Here is a 22,238-nt window from a genome sequence, read left to right as displayed (position 1 = left end):
ATTATCACGGTTTACTTTTTGATTCATTATTGATACTTTACTTTTTGGAGAACATTTGGTCACATTAGAAGTTATTAATTTATTACACAGTATTTTTTTATTCTGGAGAATATTTGGTCACATTATAATTTATTAATTTATTACACAACGATAATTTACTACACAGCGCTTGATTTATTCACTAAGCGCAGCAATATTATTTATTCAGGTAAGTATAACATGTTTGTTATTTAAAAAAAAAAAAAAAAAAAGGTTTAATATCACTTTAAATACTTCTAATGCATTATATTATGTACAGTTGCCATATTTATGTTATGCACAATTGTGATGTTTCTTGTACACCCCTCTGAATTTCACTGGAGGAAATTGCCCCCTCTTGTCATGCTCTCTTTATTTCACTGCCTCACAGTCCTGGAAGCTCAAAAGATGACCCATTAGGATGGAAATCCAGAGACTGAAAAACTTAAGTAATAAGAGCATTAGGGGTCACCTAAAGTCTGGCAGAGTTGCTGATCTATCAACTGCCTGACCTCTCATCTCCCATTCTTAAGATGTGTAGTGTGTGAGATGAGCAGTTAAGAGGCAGCAGCTGTTCCTGTCGCTTCATGTAAATTATCAGGCTGACATAGTAGCTAAATTCACAAAGCTACCTAAGTAGCTAAATTCACAAAGCTACCTAATTCACAAAGCTTTAACGCCAGTCCAAGGTACCTGTGTGAGTGTAATTTTCAACATTTTTAGACCGAAAATAACTGTCACTTAAAAATAAATATTTATAGATAACTAAAAATTGGTCTTTTGTAAATTAAGCCTAAAGTAAGTAAAGCTAAATAAAGCTGGCCATGCTGTAGATAGGTAGCATTTCAAACGACAATTCTTTGAAAAAGAAGGTTCCAAGAAAGTTTTTTCATTTTTCCAATCATGAGTGGGAGAAAATTTGAAGGAGCAGGATTAAAAAATTTTCTTGAACAAATTAATTTCCAACAGTGTATGTGGTTTTCATTTGGTAAAGTCCATTGATCTATCGCAGCATCTATCAAAAGCTAAACATGATTTAGGGAGTACAGAGCCTTTATGTTTACTGCAATAGAAAATAGAAAATCAAACTCTTAAAATGTATTTTAATTTAAATGACGTGTCTTAATTTGAATGAAACATTCTCAATTTGTGTTTTTTGTATCAGGACTTTGTGATTTATGTGATGACCCGAAAGAAACATCTGTTTGGAAGAGCAGACAAATCTTCTAAGGACAAAGGACCTTACGTTGATACTTTCCTATCAGCTCCAGATATACTGCCCCGTCACTGCTGTGTATGGAGGTTAGATTCCTCAACTAAAAAGAATCTAGTCCGTGTAAGACCTTATCGGGGAGCCCTTGTTACTCACAATGGGGCAGTACTTCAGAGAGAAGCTGAACTCCACACTGGTGATTTACTGGGGCTCGGAGAGCATTTTCTCTTTATGTACAAGGACCCTAGAGCACCACAGTCCAGACCTGCCTGGCTTCCTCAGTCCTGGTCCTCTCCTGGCTTGAGTGGGGCCTTTTCATGTCAAATGTGTGGGAGATCACTCCAGGAGCGACAAGAGGCTGTGCAAGCTTATATAGAGAGCAAGGATTTGGTGCTACAGTACCGCTCTCAGGAAGAGGATGCTGTATTAAAAGAGATTATTGAGAAAACCGGCAACCCAAGCACTGAATTTAAACTGGCCCCTGCCTATCTCTTCAGCCTCTGTATTGAACACTCAACAAGAGCCCTGGATCCTGGACACTTTCCTAAACTGTTAATGAAGATTGCCACCATGATTAAGGAAGTTGTCTGGGTAAGGCCATTTAGGTTTCTTTTGTTTGTATTGTCCAATATTTTGTATTCACTAGGATTGTATTGTCATGCTTTTTTTTTTTTTTCTCAACGATAAAAAAAGCGGTTCTTGGGGTAATGATGGAAGCGAATAAGCAAATTATTGATATTTTATTTTGCAAGTTAAAAATGAAAGCAAGTATTTGATGGATTGCTTGTTGTAATAATATCTTTAAATGTCTTCAGTCTTTACCTGTGTGGAGGCCATGTGATACAAATTATGTTTTATTTAATTTTTTAATTTTTTTTATGTATTTGTTAATTATTTTTGCCATTCAACTGCTGTAATTAACCGCTTGCCGACCGCTGCGCGACTATTTACTGCGGCGGTCAGCCCCTCACAGGCAGAGCGATGTAGTACTACGTTGCTAGCCTGTAAGGGTCTAGGGAGCGAGCGAGCGCCCCCGGAGGCGTGCTCCCGCGCGGTCACGGACCCCCCCGCGCGTGTGACTGGCGGACCCGATGTCCGCCGGCCACTCGGCAATCGTCGGTGCAGAGGGAGAAAGGCAGGCGGCTGATGTAAACAAAGCCGCCTGTCATTCTCCCCTGTGTAGAAATAGTGATCGTACGGTTCTACTATGTAGGACCATTGATCACTGTTCCTACAGCTCAAGCCACAGCCAATCACAGTTAGAATCATGCCCCTAGGGACACACATAACCCCTCCCTCTCAAAAAAAAGTTAACCCCTTCACTGCCAGTGTAATTTTACAGTAACAGTGCATATGTATAGCACTGATTACTGTAGTAATGTCACTGGTAACCCCAAAAGTGTCAAAAATGTCAGTCAAGGGTCCGATCTGTCCGCTGCAATGTCGCAGTACCGCAAAAAAAATCGCAGATCGCCGCCATTACGCGTTAAAAAAAGAAAAAAAAAATGACAAAAATCTTTCCCTTTGTTAGTAAACGCGATAACTTTTGCGCAAACCAATCAAAATATGCTTTTTGTGATTTTTTTTTTACCAAACATATGTAGCATAAAACAAATTGCCCGAAAATGTTAAAAAATTTTGATTTTTACATTTTTTTTTGGGGGGGAATTTCATATAAAAAAATGTGAAAAATATTGTTATTTTTGCAAAATTTACGCTCTTTTTTTTGTTTATAGCGCATGATCAAAAAATCGCACAGGTGATCAAATACCACCAAAAGAAAGCTCTGTTTGTGGGAAAAAAAGGACGTCAAATTTGTTTAGGTACAGCGTCGCACGACCACGCAAATGTCCGTTAAAATCACGCAGTGCCGAATCGCAAAATACCCCCCTGGTCGGAATGGGGGTAAAATCTTCCGGGGCTTAAGTGGTTAACAAAATTCTGTCATATTCCAGCTACAGTATCTAGCTACCCTTGCAGTGGTAGTGACAGTTTTGTAAACAGAAGGGTGATGCATAAGTACCTTACAGGGTTTAAAGTATATAGAGAGCTTTGGTGGTTGTCGCCAGTATAGTGGAAGACAGATGCAGAGGCATAGGTTTTGTGCAGCTGCAGACTCGTAAAATATTTTTTTTACCCTCCCTATGTCATACTGCCAATAATGGCACATCCATGGTGCAGGGTTGTACTGTAAAAGCCATTGAAAAGCAACAAAAAACTAATTTGGAATTATTTCAGCTATTTGTACAGATTTCTGGTTGCATTTCCCTTTTATGAAGACCTACATCAGTGTGTTCCTGTAAAATAAATATACTGTAGCACAATAGGTAAATGTGTTTACACTAACATTAAAGACCATTGTTTTATGAGACTAAGTGGGTAAACCTAAAGAAGCAAACATCCCAGAGTCATTGTACATTTTTTTTCTTATGACTGAAGGCACGCACATCTCAAAATTTCCTCATAAAACCAAACAATAAGAAAATAAAGTTCTGGTTCTGATCTTTTATTCTCTGTCTTTCTGTGCATTTTTCCTTTCCATTATGCTATCCTTTAAGGACACTCATTATCTGGCTCCCTTATTTTAGTTCTATTCTTAAGGGCCGTACACACTTGACGAAAATCGGACGAAATATCCTCCGATTTTTCTCTGTCTTCTCAGCGTTCATTACCGTTTTTAGTTGACAGTGCATAAATGTTCACGAAATTTCTCGTCCGATTTTTCTTTTTTTTTGGCACGTTTGTTCCTAGACTTCCGGGTTGTCAGCAACTTCAGATCATGCGCAGTCTTTCGTATCCGATTTTTCACGGACGTACTGTATACACATTAAACGAAAATCGGTCGTCTGGGGAAGGACGAAAAAAATGTTGGTGTTTGTCCCTCCGTTTTTTTTTTCGTTGAAAATGTCTGCATCGGCTGATGAAAGTTGAGTACACACTAGGCGAAAATCGGACGATTTCACATCGGGCGGGAATTTTCGGCAGATTTTCTACTAGTGTGTACCCTGCTTTACTGTTCCTCAGGTTATGCTGTGCTGCTTTGCTGAAGCTACACCAGTGCACTGTCCATATTTTGCTCCTGGGAGTTTTGAAATACCTCCCCATTAGAATGGTGCTGGACCATTGATATACATAGTGGTTTACAATCCTAACCCCTTACCTTCTGTTATAGCTATCTTGTCCCTTGCATTCTTCTGTCTTGATACTTTGAACCCATATCTTGCTGGATTTGTCTTACTTTGGTTCCTAAATGTTTCTTGTTTGATTTGGTTTATGTCTTCTCTGATCCACACCTGGTTTCCTGTTTTTTTACTTTATTGTTATCTGCTTCCACCCACTATCTTGTCTGTCCCTTACCTTTGTAGTCCCTTTTTTGTTTGTGGTTTCCCCTCTCTGTACTCCTAGCTCTTTTTTATTTGTTTTTTTCTGAGATTCTCTTGGTAACCATCCATGTTCCCTACCCATGTGCTTCAACCATTTACCATCACTGTCTGTATCTAGTTTCCATTAGTTATTCCTTTGTCATGTTTATTGAGGTATTCCAGAGGTTCAGAGCCTGCAATTCAATGCACCATGCCTGGCTATAGTAAAAAGACAAACAAGAAAAGGAGGTTATGGGCGCAAAGGCTTGGTCATAATTTTTAATATTCAAGAAATTTAGTTATGAGGTATAAGTCCATAGTAAGTCCAAAAATGTTCAAGGCACTAGGGCAGGCTTCTTGGTGGAGTTTAGCAGACTCTGGATATATACAGACAAAAACTAAACCAGAGGACCACCTCTAAGTGTAGTAAGACCGTGTATTTTAATAAACCCCACAACAGGGCTACTTACAATAGGTAGGTTAAAAACAGGCACATTATTAAGTGTAGGTTCGGAATGCCAGTTGGAGCAGGGCACGGGAGCTGCTGGTACCGCCAGGTGGAATGTGATAGGAGTCCCTGTGAGGAGGAGAAAGCCAGCCAGTCCTTTCTGAAGTGGGTGGAGAGCAGCATGGAACACAGCCAAGAGCAGGATGACACGGGCAGGGTTCAGGACCAGAATGCATTCTTGACTAAGAATGCATTCTTAACTAAGGCCAGCCATAAACAGTTTAAATCTCAGCTGGTTTAGCAGGGACTGGCTGAGATTTAAACCATGTATGGGCAGGCTAAATGTACCCAAGTTGATTAACGCAATTCAGAACATGCGCTGTACCAAATAGGGGCATGCATGCTCCCTTTTCAAGGCTTGAAAAGGAAGCGCACATGCCCCTATGTGGTACAGCACATGCTCCGAAATGCGTTGATCAACTTGGGTACATTTAGCCTGCCCATACATGGTTTGAATCTCAGCCAGTCCCTGCTAAACCGGCTGAGATTTAAACTGTTTATGGCTGGCTTTAGTCAAGAATGGACGGTAACAGTCCCTCCTTTGGCTTAATTTATTTATCGGTTAAGGCTATGTTGCCTTTTCTATTATGTTTCGTTCAGCCAAGAACCAGTAGGTATTTTTGTTTGTATTTCTTTGGCAGCTGTAACTGAGAAAAACTGCTTCAAATTATGTCTGATCTAAAAGAATAGTGTCTGGAGCAAGTCAAATGCAGGGGGTCTTTGAGCAGGTCTGACGCAGGGTTAGTGTCTCTGGAACTTAAGCTAAGAGTATACATTTGATGACGCCGCTCTCGAACCAGATCTAACAAACATAGAGCAATTCCAACCCTATCTAGCAGTCTTATTAGTGTAGGTTATGGAATAGTTGGGGGTTGGCAGACTTAGTACTAATTTAGATTATGGAACAGTTGAGGGTGGTGGGATGGTGTCTTATAAGCAGTTTAGGTGTGCCAACATCTCCTTTCCATAATAGTATTTTTTAATAAGACATTGTGTTTAATGAGACAAATGTGTGAACATGCTTTTTTCACTGAGACGTAGTACTAATAATTTGGATGATAATAATAATGCTTTGTCTATACAGGAGAAGATTAAAGAAATTGGAGACAAACAACCAGAAAAGTGAGTAGTAATCATTTTCTCTTCATTTTCCTGTGGCAGGTGTCATATCTTCCCTGAATTGATAGATAAAGGACATTTCAGTGATACATTACTGTCTGAGCTCATGCTACTATGTTTGCTGTTTCAGTCAGATGTGTTCATGATAGAGTTAGTATATTTATGGCTCTCCAGAAGACCAGGGAAGAGGAGCTTATGTCACTTGAAGCTCTGGCGATAAACAAGAAATATCGTTTTTTTAGAAAGTTGTATATCCTTTCTTACTGGAACTATAGCTCATCTGCCACCATCTATTAATGTCAGTACCAACTTGACAATATCTACTGCTAGCTTAGAGAATGTTGTCATTGTAAGATTCTTCTAAGTGCTGGTTTTATTTAACTGATGCATTTAAAGTGAACTTGTGCTTTGCTTATGAAGGGCTAAGCAACAAGTTCATTGGCCCATGTGCTGATTATTCATACGTTCCCTTTGCTCTCCCACTTTTCTGTTCAAACTACAGGAACAAAAAAAAAAAAAAAGAAATGCTGTGTAAACTCCATATTGATCTAGCTGTAGCTTTCTCCCTCAGGGCTGCTGATAAGGCAGTATAGCCACCTCTCCTGTAATGGGCCCAGGCCCCATCAGTTCAAAAGGGGCACCTGCTGAGCAGGGGGGCTGGCTGTACTGTCCTATTGCAGACACTGATTCTCTTCTGCCTCCCCCTGCAGACCTGCCAGCTTCTCCTCCTCTTTATCCCTTCTGCACTTCAGGGGAAGGGGTTCTAGCACATGCGTGCCTTCAAACAGGGGGATGTTTCAAGATGGAGATCGGGGAAAAGGAGCTGGTAAATATGTATTTACTGGTCCCTTCCTTTCCTAAATGACCACAGTGAGCGATCAGTACCAATCACTCATATGTCCATTCATGACTTAAGCATAGTAAACTGTGTTTACTGTGCTTCAATTTGTGAATGAGCAGGAAGCCTCAGAGAGCTTCCTATTCATTCATCTGTGCAGTTGAGGCTGCAGAAAAAGGGACTGATAAATCTATATCCTCAGTCACTCTCGGCCAGGGGGCTCTTTCAGGTACACAGAGGTAGCACAGAAGCCCTATGATTTCTAACCGCAGCCCTGATCTCCCTGCCCCCCAAATGACAGTACACCAAGCATTGCATCATGGGAAAAAGAAAAATGAGCTATGTGCTCCATATTCCCAGGTATCTGTTTTCTTACTTTCCCATTATAGTGACAATGCAAGCAGATGGGGGTAGGAGAATCGGCATTAAAGTGACCATGTCACTGTGCCCTGCACAAGTTTACTTTAGGCAGATTGGCCTGGCTATTTTAATCTCTACTACAATATCCATTAGATTTTTTATGTTTGTTCATAAATATTTTTGTTTCAATGTTTCAAACCTCATGCAGAATTATGAGATCTGTGCCATTATAGCTTATGAGACTGTCATCTTAAGATGAACTCCAGCCTTACCTTCATTCAAGCACAGTTGTATAGCTTCCTCTGCTATACTGAAAATGCTTACTCAGATTCCACTGCACAATGTTAGCTTCTCACAGTGTGAACTAGAAGCTGATGCAAGTCAGATTGAGCCTGCCTCATTTCCTGGTTGCATCGTCTACCCCTCTACTTTCCCAGCCTTACTATCTGTGGCCACGCTTCCTAATTGATTGGATTACAGCTCTTTCAATCATTGAGGCACCGCATCACACTTAAGTGTTACTTAGGGTTGTTCGCATGTAGGCAGTTAGCCTACTGTATTTATAGTTTGCACCTGGCTACTCAGGTCAGTGGGAAGGGGTTAATGTTTTTGACGCCTTTCCCTGGGATGTTGAGGGGCTTTTGCTGGGGTCCAGCCTCCCTCCCAAGTTCTATAAAAGGGAAGATAAGAGAAGGGTCGGGACTTTAGATGAAAGACATGACCAGGCTATCAGGATCACAATTATCCATTTATTAAAGACAGCAGATGATAGGCATTGTCATAAAAGTACATAGTAGGATACAGCAAAATATCTTCAAGGTATAACAAACTTGAGTACAATGGTCCTCAAATCCAATATTCATAAAATCAATAGACATTGGGCAAGAGTATTACAATTGATTGGATAAAAACATAGCAATGGTAAACTCAAATGGCAAGAATGGTAGAATGGTGTAACAAGATCATGACATCAATTGACTCGACGCGTTTCGTGGACTTATTATGCCACTTCATCAGGAGTAGATGTCTAGTTCATATCTACAAAAAATATGTATATATATATGTATGTAAAGGAATGGCAACAATGGTATTGAATGAAAACTGGACAAGAGAGAAAGGAGGAGAAGACCCCCCTTATAACAAAACTTACGTCACAAATTGAGTGGGTGCTGACATATGGGGTAAGACATGGCACCAGGTTTCTCCCACGGGAGCTGAGGGAACACAGGGCAGGCGGTCAGGGACGAGGGTGCCTCGCACCGGAGAGTGTGGGCTGAAATGAATGGAGTAAAAATGTTCCATGTAAGCAGCAAAAGGAAATATCCATGAGTAATATAACAATATAAAATTGTATAGAGTAAGGAGTGTATTATATTGTAATGCTGCTTACTAGGTATAGATGTATGAAATAGAGGTAGGTAATGCAGTAGGGGGGGAGGGGGGGTTAGAACCAAAGAGGAATAGTGTGATCAAATTTTGAATGTGAGGGGCTGAATGGCCCAAGTGTGAAAGAAGCCAAATAGTGAGGAGTAAAGACCCCAATCCTGAAAGTAACCGGACAGGAGCGTGACATGGTGCGATCCTCAGACAAAAGTACCAAGAAAAAAGAAGAAAAGAAAGGAAAGAAGACAATGCCTATCATCTGCTGTCTTTAATAAATGTATAATTGTGATCCTGATAGCCTGGTCATGTCTTTCATCTAAAGTCCCGACCCTTCTCTTATATTCGATTGAATAGGGATGGAGACCCTCGGCATATCCCACTGTGGGTCTCACTCAAAGTCCCAAATTTCCCCCCTCTTCTGTATATAAAAGGGAAGAGGTCCAGACCCAAGAGGGGCTCCTGGGAACACTTGGGAAACATATGGGGAATATATGATAAAAACTTGCTGGGACATATAGCTCGCCTGGAACATCAAATCACCAGAAGAACCCTGCAACATGGACTTCTCTGTCAGAGCACCGCCAAGCACTCCGTACCTTGGGTACTGCACATGTAAGGCTCATCAAGGAGTTATGAGCCTACCTTCATGCTTGACTTTCACATGACCGCAGCTCCTGCCTGGTCCCCAAGCATTAGTGAGCATGGGTTAGTGACCCCGTCCAATGCCTGGCATAGTCCAGGAACCCATCCCAAGGGGGAACCTCTCATGTGACCCTTGCTTGGCGCCCAACAAAAGAGGGAAGCATGGGGGACATGATAGACCACCAGTCATCCCCCCCTTACACATAGGTCCCAACTGTCCCTGATTTCGAGGGACTGCCCCTGATTTGGAACAAAGTCCATCTGTCCTTCTTTCCTCCTCTTTTGTCCCTCATTTTGTTCCGATCTATATAGTTCTATATAAAAATGCGCTTTGTATCTTTCAAAAAGTGTTTTCCAGTGCTAAACCTTTCATCCAATTTCTAAATTCTGCATTTGTACACTTCAAAAGCCAATATAAAGGAATAGTAGTGGTAAAAAAAGCACTAACTAATCTTTTTTTTGTAGAATTCTCCATTCAGGGGGTGTGACGGGGTGTGCCCTACGACTATATACTTATGCTTATGGGTGACCCTCATTCCCATCTCAAAAAGTTGGGAGGTATGCTTACATGCATGCAAATGCAATCTGCCTAGGAACTCACTCCTTCAGGAGAATATCTGCTTATCTAGACATTTTGCTTTGTTCATAACCCCTCCCAAAAACCAGCTCACTGTTTGCATCAGGCCTGAGGGCTCTCCAGAGGAGTAATGCGGCAGGGTGCTGTGATGTTTTCAGGAATCTACACACCGCATCCTCCTGGCTGCTTCCACCACCACCACCATCTGCCTGCATTGCATTGGGAAGCCTGGTGAAGACATCATTGGATCTAAATTCAGGCATTTATCGAAAAAGGAAAGGTTTTACTCAACATTTACAGGCATATACAAGCATTAAAATATGTTATTTTTTCCCCTGAGAAACACATGAACATAAAGGCAAACTTGTCAAATTAGATTAAAGTGGTTGTAAAGCTCAGTCATGAATTCTGAGCAAAGCATACATATGTGTAGTGTTTACTTATCTCTCTCCAAAGCTCTAAGGGCTCCAGCACACTCATCTCAAAGACGATGCTCCTAAAGGCTTTTGAGCTTTTTTGAGCTCTCATTTTTTTCTGCCTAGAAACTCCCCTCCATATTGGCCAATGTGTCCATTAGAGTAGAGTAGAAAAGATGCCTAAACCCAAAACTCAAAAAAACACGAAAACACACAAAAAAAAGGAAAAATGAGCCGAGGGTAAGTTTTGTAAAAAAAGCCAAATAAAAAGAGAGAACAGAGCAGCGCCACCTGAGTGTAGTATTAAAACAATCCTTTATTGGCATAAAAGGTAATGCACTCACATGAGTGATAGGAAAGCAGCCTTTACAGCAAGTCATCCGATCCACTGCAGGGGAGGCAGGAGCCGTGGGTACTGGCTGTGTCAGTGGCTTCTGGCACTTCCTGGTGTCCTGTCGGCGTCACAGCTTCTCCCTCATTACATCCGGTGGAAGCGGGGAGGTGCTAGCGTTCGAGGCATGTGTGCCCCTTCGTCCCCTTTAAAATAAATACATTTTGGTGCTTTGCCGCCTGAAATGAAGACAGACACAATTGTTGTTTTATCCAGCTGCATATAGTAGTGCAACATATAACATCCAACATACATACAAGTGCAAGATATAACACCAACATGTCAGAAAAAAAAATGAAAAACAGAATCACTGAGTTTGAAAAAGGATCCCCCCCCTTATACCAGTATTTTGTTGAACCACCTTTTGCTTTAATTACAGCCTTTAGTCTGTTAGGATATGTCTCTACTAACTTTTCGCATCTAGACTTTCCAATATTTGCCAACACTTTGCGACAAAATAATTAAATTTTTGACTCATCTTACCATAACACCTTTTTCCATGTGGCCTCAGAATCTTCAAGGCGCATTTAAGGTGGTCCAATGAGACTAAAATTTATTTTTTTGGCCTCAGCACCAAACATTATGTCTGGCTGAAATCCAGTACAGCTCCCCATCCAAATAACACCATTACTACAGTAAAGCATGGAGGTGGCAATATCCTGTTATAAGGGCATTTCTCTGCAGCAGGGACTGGAGCACTTGTCAGGATAGAAGGACAAAATGGATGGGGCAAAATCCCATCCAATTCTTGAGGAAAATCTGCTGCTCTCTGCCAGAAAGTTGCCAATGGGAAGAAAATGTACATCCCAACATGACAATGACCCAAAGCACACAGCAAAAATGACCATGCAATTGTTGAAGGCAGATGTCCTTGCATGGCCTAGTCAGACCCCAGACTTAAACCCCATTGAAGATCTGTGGAATGACTTGAGGACGGCAGTCCACAAATGGTCACCATCAAATGTAATTGAACTTGAGCAGTTCTACAAAGAAGAGTGGGAAAATATTGCAAAGTCTAGTTGTGCAAAGCCAGTAGAGGCATATCCCAACAGACTAAAGGCCTTAGTTAAAGCAAAACGTGGTCCAACAAAATACTGACATAAGGGTGGGGGGGGGGGGGGGGAGAGAATAATTTTCCAACTCAGTGATTCTGTTTTTGAATTTATTTTTTATTTTTTCTGACATGTTGGTGTTATATCTTCCACTTGGATATTATAAAGTGCACTAGTAAATACAGCTAGATAGAACAAAAACTGTCTCTATCTTCAATTCAGGCTGCAAAGCAACAAAATCTGATTATTTTAAAGGGGGTGATTCTTTTCTTTACCCACTGTACATTTCATGCAAAGTGTTTTTTATGCTGATGATCGCTATTCTAGTTGAAATCTGAAGAACTCACTGTCCCCATACCCCTGAAGTCATATTCTTTCTGCTGCAGGGGTTGAAGCTACAAATCCTGTAGCTGCTGACTTATAATAAAAGGACACTCACCTGTCCATGGGTTTCAGCAGCGTCTCCACCTGAGCCAGTGCCATTTTAAGAGCATTAAAGGGCCCCGGGCAATGCAGTGCACTGGGGCCCTGTCTACACAATCACCCACGGAATTAAAATGCAAATTATCGATAAGGCAATATTTATTGGTACAGCAGTACAAGGCTAATGACAGTTACAAGTTCAGCAGCTGGGTTCCGTGAACACACACACAGGGACGGGAGTCAGACTCAAATGTCCTGTGTGTGCTTGTTTCTGTGGAGGGGGGGACAGGCATTCCTGCACTTGTGGACTCCCCCCTACATGGCCCAAGTGACCTGACAGCAGTGCAGGACCGACAGGCGCTTGCCACCTGCTAAGTTGGGAGGCGGGATGCACACGGGAATCGGGACTAATGCTTGGCTGGGGCTGGGCCCCCGGGTGGGTGGGGCCCCCTGGGCAAGTGGGGCCCCGGGCAACTGCCCAGCGTGCCCATTCAGTATAATGGCTGATTCTTCAATCAGCTTTGGGTCCAGGTACCGGTAGAAGAGTTGAAGCTGTTATAGCTGCAATGGGCCAACTCAATATTGAACCCTACAGACTAAAACTGGGATGCCATTAAAGTTCATGTGCGTGTAAAGTCAGGCGTCCCAATACTTTTAACAATATAGTGTATCTGGATCAATTATGGCATTTTCATGTCTGCGTATACAGTAGTTCTGGTTTAGCACAACAGGCACAGTCGAGAGCAATAGAAATATTTGCATGGGGACACAATACCCAACAGTCTCCTATTACTACTTAAACACTTTACAATATTTTTTTGAATACCTGGGAGAGTTATGAATAATACTAGTAGCATTTTCATATAATCTTTCTTTTATAACTTTCTAATTTTAAGCTTAGTGGTCCCTTAATCTTGGATAAACAAAGTGAATGGATATTGTAGTCTCCTTTGGTTGATTTTTATTACTCTTTATTTTTTATATCAAATCTTGGCAGTCTTAGCTTGGTAAATGCCATCCAATTGCTTTTATGCATTACAGGAAATTTTGTGTATTTTGAAAAAACAATTGAATAAACCTTCTTGACTTCACAGCATGCTATAAAAGCCTTGCATTAAAAAAGCATTATGTATGTATTTATTGGCTTTTGTAATCCTGTGTGATGCGGCTTGATAGCGGAAATCAATAAACATTTTTAGTGTTACATTGTCCCATTATGTGAAATGCTATGTGTTTCTTCATACCATTTGATATAGTAACACACGGTAACATCTGCGTCTTTATACAGCTTATATGGAATTCCCAGCTGGATCTTAAACAGAAATGAGTGTTTGTTCTTTATTTGTATATAGAATGATTATTTCACTGTGTCCTGGCTTTCACAATGAATATGCATTGTGTTTTAGATGTTTTATTCATGGTACTTTAAACACATGGAAACCAAGAATTTGAGACGCTGGGCCCATCCTGTTTATTAGTTTCCCTAGTGTGTAAAAGTTCACACCATTTTTGATCCTCTGCTCTATTTATTTTTGTTCCTAGCAGCCTTATGTCACTTAATCATTCATAATACAAAGTGTTTTTTTCAAAATAATTAATGACACTTTCTTTAAAATATTTGCTTTGTCTACAGTTGTGAATCTCAGTATGTCTTTCAACAAAGCCATTTTTCATCAAAGTCCTACATGAGGCTCACAGGTGACACTGGGCTATGCTCCATTACCCTATAATTAGTGGGACTAAACATAAAAAGTAAAGATTTGCTATGTTATAGGGAAAAGCATTATCTTTTTTCTGGAATTCCTCCTAAAAAATATCAATGCACTACCTGCGGTATGTGAAGGTGCCAATGCGGTATCTTGGTCTAGGGCGGCACTTTGCAGGTGAAGACAGAAACTCCAGGTGATTCTCATAGGCTGAAATGAACAAAATCCTGCTGGGGTGCACACCCTGCCACTACTGCAGATTCCAATTGTAAGAAGAGTAGAGGAATGGGCGCACTTCACATTTATTAATAAAGTAAAAAGAGGCACAGGATGTAACAGGCATCATACAGGGGACAAAAGGATGACGCGTTTCATATGACTAAGCGTGCTTTATCAAACCATCATGGTTTTATCATGGTTTGATAAAGCACACTTAGTCGTGTGAAACGCGTCATCCTTTTGTACCCTGCATGATGTCTGTTACATCCTGTGCCTCTTTTTACTTCATTAATAAATTCTGATTGCATCCTATGGGAAGTGTGACCATTCCTCTACTCTTCTTACACTCTGCAGGTAGGCGACAATAAAAGCCGCCCCCCGCATGAAAAAAACAGTCTCCCCCCGGCTCCTGCACAAAAAGAGTCCCCACCGCTTGCGCTACACTAAAAGTCTTATGAGCCGGACTGGGCCGGGTGGCAGGGCCTAGGAGGCAAATCGGTCTGGCGCCCCCATAAAGTGGCCGCACTGCTGCCAGTATGATCATACTGGCTGGTGGCCCATGACTGCCCTGATGTTTGGACAGACCGGCGGCTGCACCTAATACAACTGGCGGCTGCCATTACTAGTAAGTGTGGCACTGGCAGCCTAATGCTCCACCTACCCTCCTCTGCGGCATACCGGGGTTTTGTAGTCTTCTGGATGAGGAGAAAAGCTGGAACATATACTTTTTTTTGGTCATGGTTTTTGCAACCTGCTGATTTGTCTTAGGTTTTTCTCTATAGGAACATCTTAATGCCAGTTAATCCGGTTTTATTTATCAAAATGTATTGTAATTAAACATACACAGGTAAAAGATCTTTCAGTCTGTGTGTTGACATATTTTGGGGCCATTTTTGGCCTGATTGAGTCCTAATGCTTTGACTATTATACTGGTTTGTGAAAGTCACATGACCACCTTCAAATGAAACTGTAGTTGGACAAGTCCCCGTCCCCTGTATTCCTCCTGGGATAAGTGGCACTGACAGCCATGAACGGTACCTGTGTTGTCAGATCAGCATTGTATGTCCAATAATCCACAAATATGGATTCAGCCCAACCCTATCTGCTGGCCCAATGTGATGTCATTTAGGGGTACTTTAGCAGGTCAATATGAGCACTTCCACCACTGGAAGTGCTTTTGTTATCACTTAGCACTGGCATTTGTTCTGACATCAGTTTGAGATGCTTCAGTGATCATTCAGAATTAATTGACAGGTGCACTTGACCTCCTTCTGACTTGTATTTATCTGTGCTTAATTCAGATTGCGCATTCCAATAGACTTGCATAGGTATGGAAAACCTACTTGAAGCAAACAAAAGCCTCTCAACACAGCTTAGGGTCCATTCACACCAGCCACTGAGTTGGTGAAGCCTAAAGAGGAAGGGGTGTCGTTTGCAGATAATGGGGGTTCTTAAACGGAAGAAGTGTGGCCTTGGCAGGAAGGGGTGGGTAAAATTTAAATTAGGGGGTGCATGAGTTTAGTCAGGCCTAGGGCAGCACAAAACCTAAATACACCACTGCCTTAGGCTCTGTTCACTTCTAGGCATTTTGGGGTGATTTTCAGCTCTAAGCCTCAGCTCTAAAAACGCCCAACAAGACAAATCCCATTAATTTTAATGGCCCCGGTTCACATCTGAGCGTTCTGTTCACTTAAGCAAAACACGAATCGTTAAAAAAAATACATGAGCTTATTTTTTGGCAGATTACAGGCGTTTTACTGTTTTTTCATTGATCACTTGTCAACTCAAAAAGCCTGCACAAAAATGTTCCAAAAACCCCCGAATATACTTGCTAACACAAATTTCTAATCAGCCAATCACATGGCAACAACTCAGTGCTTTTAGGCATCTAGACGTGGTGAAGATGGCTTGCTGAAGTTGAAACCGAGCATCAGAATGGGGAAGAAAGGGGATTTAAGTGACTTTGATTGTGGCATGGTTGTTGGTGCCAGACTGGCTGGTCTGAGTATTTAAAAAACTGCCGATCTACTGGGATTTTCATGCACAACCATCTCTAGGGTTTACAGAGAATGGTCCGAAAAAGAGAAAATATCCTATGAGCGGCAGTTGTGTGGATAAAAATGCCTTGTTGATGTCAGAGGAGAATGGGCAGACTGGTTCGAGATGATAGAAAGGCAACCGTAACTTAAATAACCACCCGTCTCAACCAAGGTATGCAGAATGCCATCTTTGAAAGCACAACACATTGAACCTTGAAGTAGATGGGCTATAGCAGCAGAAGACCACACCAGGTTCCATTCCTGTCAGCTAATACAATATGCATATATTAAGAGAAGTTTTACCAATTACCTTGGTAGATGTAAATATTACCACATAGAGATAGAACTTTGGTTCATCATATATAGTGGCATTGACTTCACCCTATAGGGATATCTGTTATAGTCATTTACATACCTTTTATGACTTATAATAAAGGTTAAGTTTTAGATAAGTGGCCTTTTGGTGCGTAGGGAAGTGCACCCTCGTCTAGTTCTAGTTCATTACAATATTAACAAAAGGCCCAAACTATCACATCCAAATAAAAAGAATGAATACTAATGAATTTTGTTGTTTTCGTTATAATTTATTTCAGATTTATTGAAATTCATTAACATTATGATTTGGAGATTTGGATACATCTAAATCTCCAAATAATGAAAACTGCAACCGAATTTCAATTTGCAACTAAACAAATTGCACATGTTTTATTAGAAGGCATAGCAAGGCCCTGAGTCACTTTTCGCCACTGCAGAGAAAGCAATAGAGCTTGGCCAAGGACATTCACTAGGCCTTGCTTGGAAAGTTTTGTTTAAAAAGAAATACAGTTAAATAACAGAAAATTATACAGAAGCTCCTACCATAAGGGAGTTGAATAGATTTATGACATGGAATACTTGTGCAAGAGAGATGAAGAACAAGTAGAATGTTTCTCAAATAAATGGAAAAAATCGACTAACTTTAAAAAGACTAGAGACTACAATGAAATATGGAAAGATCAGTGGGAATGACTAAAGACTGGGGCGTGTCAAATTAATTTAGAAAAGGAGGAGTAGGACCGCAACAGGGGAATGCAACCAAATGTAAGGGGAATAGGGGATTAGGGGTGGTGGGATATAGGGGGGATAAGACGAGTCTGTAATATGGAAGAAATCTCTTCTGTTTTATTGTTGTATGTAAAACTGAACTGAAACTTAATAAAAACGATTAAAATACTGACAAAACTTTTACAATTACAAGCCTTTAAAAACATGTTTTTATCCAGTCACAAAAAATTGTTTTTACCAAATCATAAAAATATAAAAGTTGTTTAACATGCACTTTTAAAAATGTACAGTATGTACTTTGTAGCTACAGCGTTGACTATGGCCGTATCTAAAAAAACACACTGAAACAATTGTACCATTTTGAATGCTTTTCTTATATTCCTTACCATATTTTAATGTTTTACTTTAATGTATTATTTGTTCACCACAGCTTGCGTGCTACAGTGACATAATACCAGTTAGATGGTAATTGTTGACATTCATTGTTTGGAGTTTAAAGGCTTTTACAGTTTGTGTACTGATGAAAAGCATTTCTCTTTTCCTGACACTTTTCTGTAGATTGACTGTTTTCTTCCCGAAATAAAGATTGCTTCTGGTTGAGTTCCTTGATAAAAACGATAAGAACATTTTTGTTGATTATTTCAGCCAACAAGACAGAAGTTTCTTGAGTACACTGGGGATTGAGGAGGTGGCCACTGATCTTCGACCCTTAATGCTATGGATGGCAAATTCCATGGAGCTTCTCAATTTTGTGCAGAAGAAAATCCTAGATATGGAGAAAGAATGGGATTCAGAAGGTTTACATTTTTTTTAAATATTTTTTATGCTTTTATACATTTTTTTGTTTCAATATGTTTTTATTGAAAAATGTTAGTACAAGGAAATAGAGAATTAAGATAAAAAAAAAATATATATATAGGTTAGCCTTTGCTAGGCAACACGGTGTCCATACCAACTGAGATATACTAGTAATACATTTAGAAAGGAATCCTGGGTGTCATACTTTTATGAATTTTCATAAAAAGTCATTCCATCCAAAATTACTGTATTTTTTAGCTTCACGCAAGAAGCAGGGCAGGACCTGCAAGGGCCAAGAAGGCCTTTATGAGGGCTTCCAGATGCCTATCAAGGGAATCCTTAAAAGATCCTCAATAGGAACTGTAAGGTGCTTACTGGGAAATGAAATGGCAGAATTCACTACCATAAAATACCTTTTTCATAGGATACATTTCAGCAAAAAATCTTATGAGAAGCGAATACCCTTTCTGGATTGGACCAGTCTTCATAAAGTGAGCCATCAGTTTGTGCATGTATGGGAATGTTTTTCACTTATTTCTCTTTTTAGCCAGCTTCTTAGTGAACATAGTGCCATGTTTAGGCTGTAGAGAGTCAGGTGCTGTTGGGAAAAGACTAATGTGCACCGCATCAGTAGGTGTGACCACAGTAGAGAGTATTTGGAGCATTTCATAAAGTGAAATGTAGAGAGAGAATTTACTAAAATGCCGGGGAAGGAAAATCCTCTATGGTCTGGACTACAAAATTAGGGTCCCCAATACTTTTTTCCATACTATTTTAAAGTAAAGGAGATCCCACTTCTGATTACTGAACTTGGTTTGGGGGAATAGAGGATATGAAGCATTTCTGGCCACTGGAAAATGAAGGTCCTATAACTGCTTACAGTTTTTTACAGTTTGAACGTAGTTTAGAGAAATCTGCTTTTGTCAGACAGGTCGCATGGTGTGTGCTTGATAGGGAGCTGAGTCATAATAGGACATTGCTAGGGGACAAGGGAACAACGAATCAACCTAAGCAGTGTTTAGAGTTTTCTGTAGGCTTCCTGCAGAATGCATGCTGTTTGGCCCTTTTGTCCCAGCTCCCTTGCATGATCCACCATTGCTAAGTGGGGCAGTCGTCAATAGGATTACTTACAGAATGGAGGTTGGAATGGATGGGGTTTTATGTGATCGGATGCAGGAGCTGCTATATCCCAGCCGTTGACCGTGTTTCTGTGGCTGTATCTCTGTAGACGATGGCAACTGGAGTAAAGCAACGTACTGTGTACTTTTTCTGGGGAAAAAGGCAGGCGGTAATGCCCCATCTGGGAGGTGTGACACAGTTATCCCAATCCTCCTGAGTCTAAGTCTATATAGGCTGAGGAAAACTCCCAAGTTTAAATTGCTTATGCCAAGAAATGTTATAGACAAAATGGCAGGGGTTACCACAATAAAGCAAATAGCTCCAATATCTTCTGCCTGTAAAACAGCACAGTGTGCTACGCACTCTGGGTTGTAGTATTAAAAGCCGGGGACCAGTGCCAACATATTTTACCTTATCTAGGATGCTGGGCCTACTAAGGGTCCAGGCTTCAACAGTTACGGTGGGCATACCCCTGAAGCAGTCTTAAAGTGGTTCTAAAGCCTTAAGGTTTTTCACCTTAATGCATTCTATGCCCCCCTATTTCTAACCTGAGCCCGATCTGATCCGATCCAGCCATGAGCATGACAGCAGTGGCTTCCGCCGCTGTCTCTCTCTGCTGTCTCCCTCCTCATTGGACAGATTGATAGCAGCAGGAGCCATTGGCTCCCATTGCTGTAAACCAAATGCTGTGACATGAGAGTGGGGGGCGTGGCTGGGTTCCGCTGTCTGTGTCATTGGACTCAGCAGCGGGACTCGGAAGCGAGCACGCACAGGTGCCCCCATGGATATCAGCTTTCCATGGGGTCACCCACTGAAGAGGAGGGGCCTGAAGCGCTGGCGGGGACCCCAGAAGTGGAGGATTGCGGCTGCTCTGTGGAATGGAGGGGGGCAGGGTCTCATTGTCTGTGTCATTAGACGCAGCAGTGGCACTTGGGAAAGAGTACGCACAGGTGCCCCCATGGAAATCAGCTTTCCATGGGGGCACCAGCCGAAGAGGAGGGGCCTGAAGCGCTGGTGGGGACCCCAGAAGTGGAGGATTGCAGCTGCTCTGTGCAAAACCACTGAGAAGGTAAGTATGACATGTTTGTTATTTTAATAAAAAACAAAAAGGTTTACATCCACTTTAAAGTGGTATTAAACCCAAAACCAAAAATAAAATATATTGTAGCTTTCCGATCATTACAGATGGTGGCTGCGTTTGTTTTCTTTTATTTTTTCAACTAGTAATCCACCTCCTGTATTAGAGTGCCTACAGTCTGGATGAAGGAGCAACAGCACTGTTAATCTTGGGGGGGGGGGGGAGGGAGTGTTAGATGCACTAGCAGAAATAAATACACTTTTAAATTACATTAAAGCTGAACTCTAGCCAACACTTTTTAAGCAGTTGCAGAACACAATCTTTTTTTAAACATTTTACATAAATAAAAACTGATCATTATAAGCACTCCTGTTAGTGGTAAATAAATGCTACTTCCACAGGTCAGATTGTTCACCAAGTAAAAATAAAAGGAAGAAAAACCTTAAAAAATAAAACGAATTCAGTAACCACATCTAAGAATTGTTAAGCTGCAATATAATAAAGGTTTTCTTTTGGGTTTAATACTATTTTAGGGGTGTGGGAACCATAAAAATGAACCTGTATGCCAAAGTGGGCATCTGACACTGAAGCCAGTTCCCAAAGCAAACATTATGGGCCAGCCTCACACAATGGTGTCTGAATATGGTTCCCAGAGTGCCCGCTTAGGGTAATCAATCTGATGTCTGTTATATAGACCAGGAAATAAGCAATCAAACCTTAACAGAAGCATAACAGAAAAGAATCGAATGGTTAAAAGAGAAAAATACTTCCCCAGAAGGGAGAACAGGTCCATCTCCTAGGATACTAGCAAAAATCAAGACTCTTATGGCGTGGGTGAGGTTATATGAGTATGCTCTAGGGTTGGCCTTAGCAAGTGCCTAGTCACCTGATGGTTGCCTGCATATTTCCTATGGTTTATGAATACAAATCCCATAAAATATACATTATCTTATAGAATAGAATAGACTATAAGTCCTCTGATATTATGATTAGTGGCGAGGGTCAGATTTACTATTACACACAGAAGGCAGGTGCCTATAGGACACCGATGCAAAAAAAAGTTAGCTGTAGAGATACTGATTGCACAGTTTTTTCTATCATTAATGCAATTTGTCATCTCCTATAAAATTATTTACCATAAATAAATATATTCTAAGCCTTGTTAGGACCACCAAATTAAGAAACCTTTTTTGCCGCGATGGACAGGTTGGCGGTACCTCCTGCCCATCAGTCCCCTTGGCAGGATGGCTGTCTACTTATTGATTTAGGGATGTTTGGTGTTACAAAGGTCTAAGGAATATTCTTGTTACTCTGAGACACACAAGTCGTTATCCAGAATAGACACCATTCTTGCTGAAGGTGTGGTGTTGGGTCTGGTGGATTTGGTCAAATATTTACCCAAAGCACTTTCTGACCATTCTCAGATATCTTTCACTATCGACCTGGGTGTCCGGCAGGGTATCCGTCACTGGCATTTGGAGGCTAATTGGTTGCAGGAGGAGTATATTAAGATTAAATGTACGCAAGCCATTCATCATTTTTGGGTGGAAAAAGGGGCAAGTGGATCCTTCCTGGTTCATTGGGAGGCCTTTAAAGCAACTTTGAGGGGGGTGTTTATGACGGAGGTACATGGCTTCAAGCGGCAGCTGGCTTCCACAGTAACAGAGAGGGAGACGGCTGCATCTGGGAACCTTCTCAGGATAGGCTGGTGGAGTGGCAGCAGGCAATTTGGAAGTTCTGTTCGGTTTTGACAGCCCTGACTACCATGAATATGCTGGCCCAGAGGAGGCGCCTATTTGAGTTTGGGGATAAAAACAGTCGCTTACTGGCATACTTGGCCTGACCTGACTATGTACCTGTGCATATTGGTGTCATTTATATATCCCAGAGGATGGAGGTCGCTGAATCTGCTTAAATACTGCAGGTATTTACC

At 41.1% G+C, this 22,238-nt stretch overlaps 1 protein-coding gene across 3 annotated transcripts in view; it reads left to right on the top strand.

Annotated features, from left to right (window-relative positions):
* Positions 1–22,238, top strand: part of RASIP1 (Ras interacting protein 1) — a 187,963-nt gene that overhangs the window by 108,925 nt on the left and 56,800 nt on the right. For all 3 annotated transcript variants that reach the window (XM_082273509.1, XM_082273507.1, XM_082273508.1), the window contains exons 5-7: positions 1,184–1,822; positions 6,186–6,223; positions 17,956–18,107. In XM_082273509.1, the coding sequence (XP_082129635.1) occupies positions 1,184–1,822; positions 6,186–6,223; positions 17,956–18,107 (829 nt within the window). The remainder of the gene's footprint in view (positions 1–1,183; positions 1,823–6,185; positions 6,224–17,955; positions 18,108–22,238) is intronic.

Source organism: Pelophylax lessonae (assembly GCF_965119305.1).
Source record: "Pelophylax lessonae genome assembly, chromosome: 12".
NCBI classification, from domain to species: domain Eukaryota; kingdom Metazoa; phylum Chordata; class Amphibia; order Anura; family Ranidae; genus Pelophylax; species Pelophylax lessonae.
This window is presented reverse-complemented; position numbering and strand designations above follow the sequence as displayed.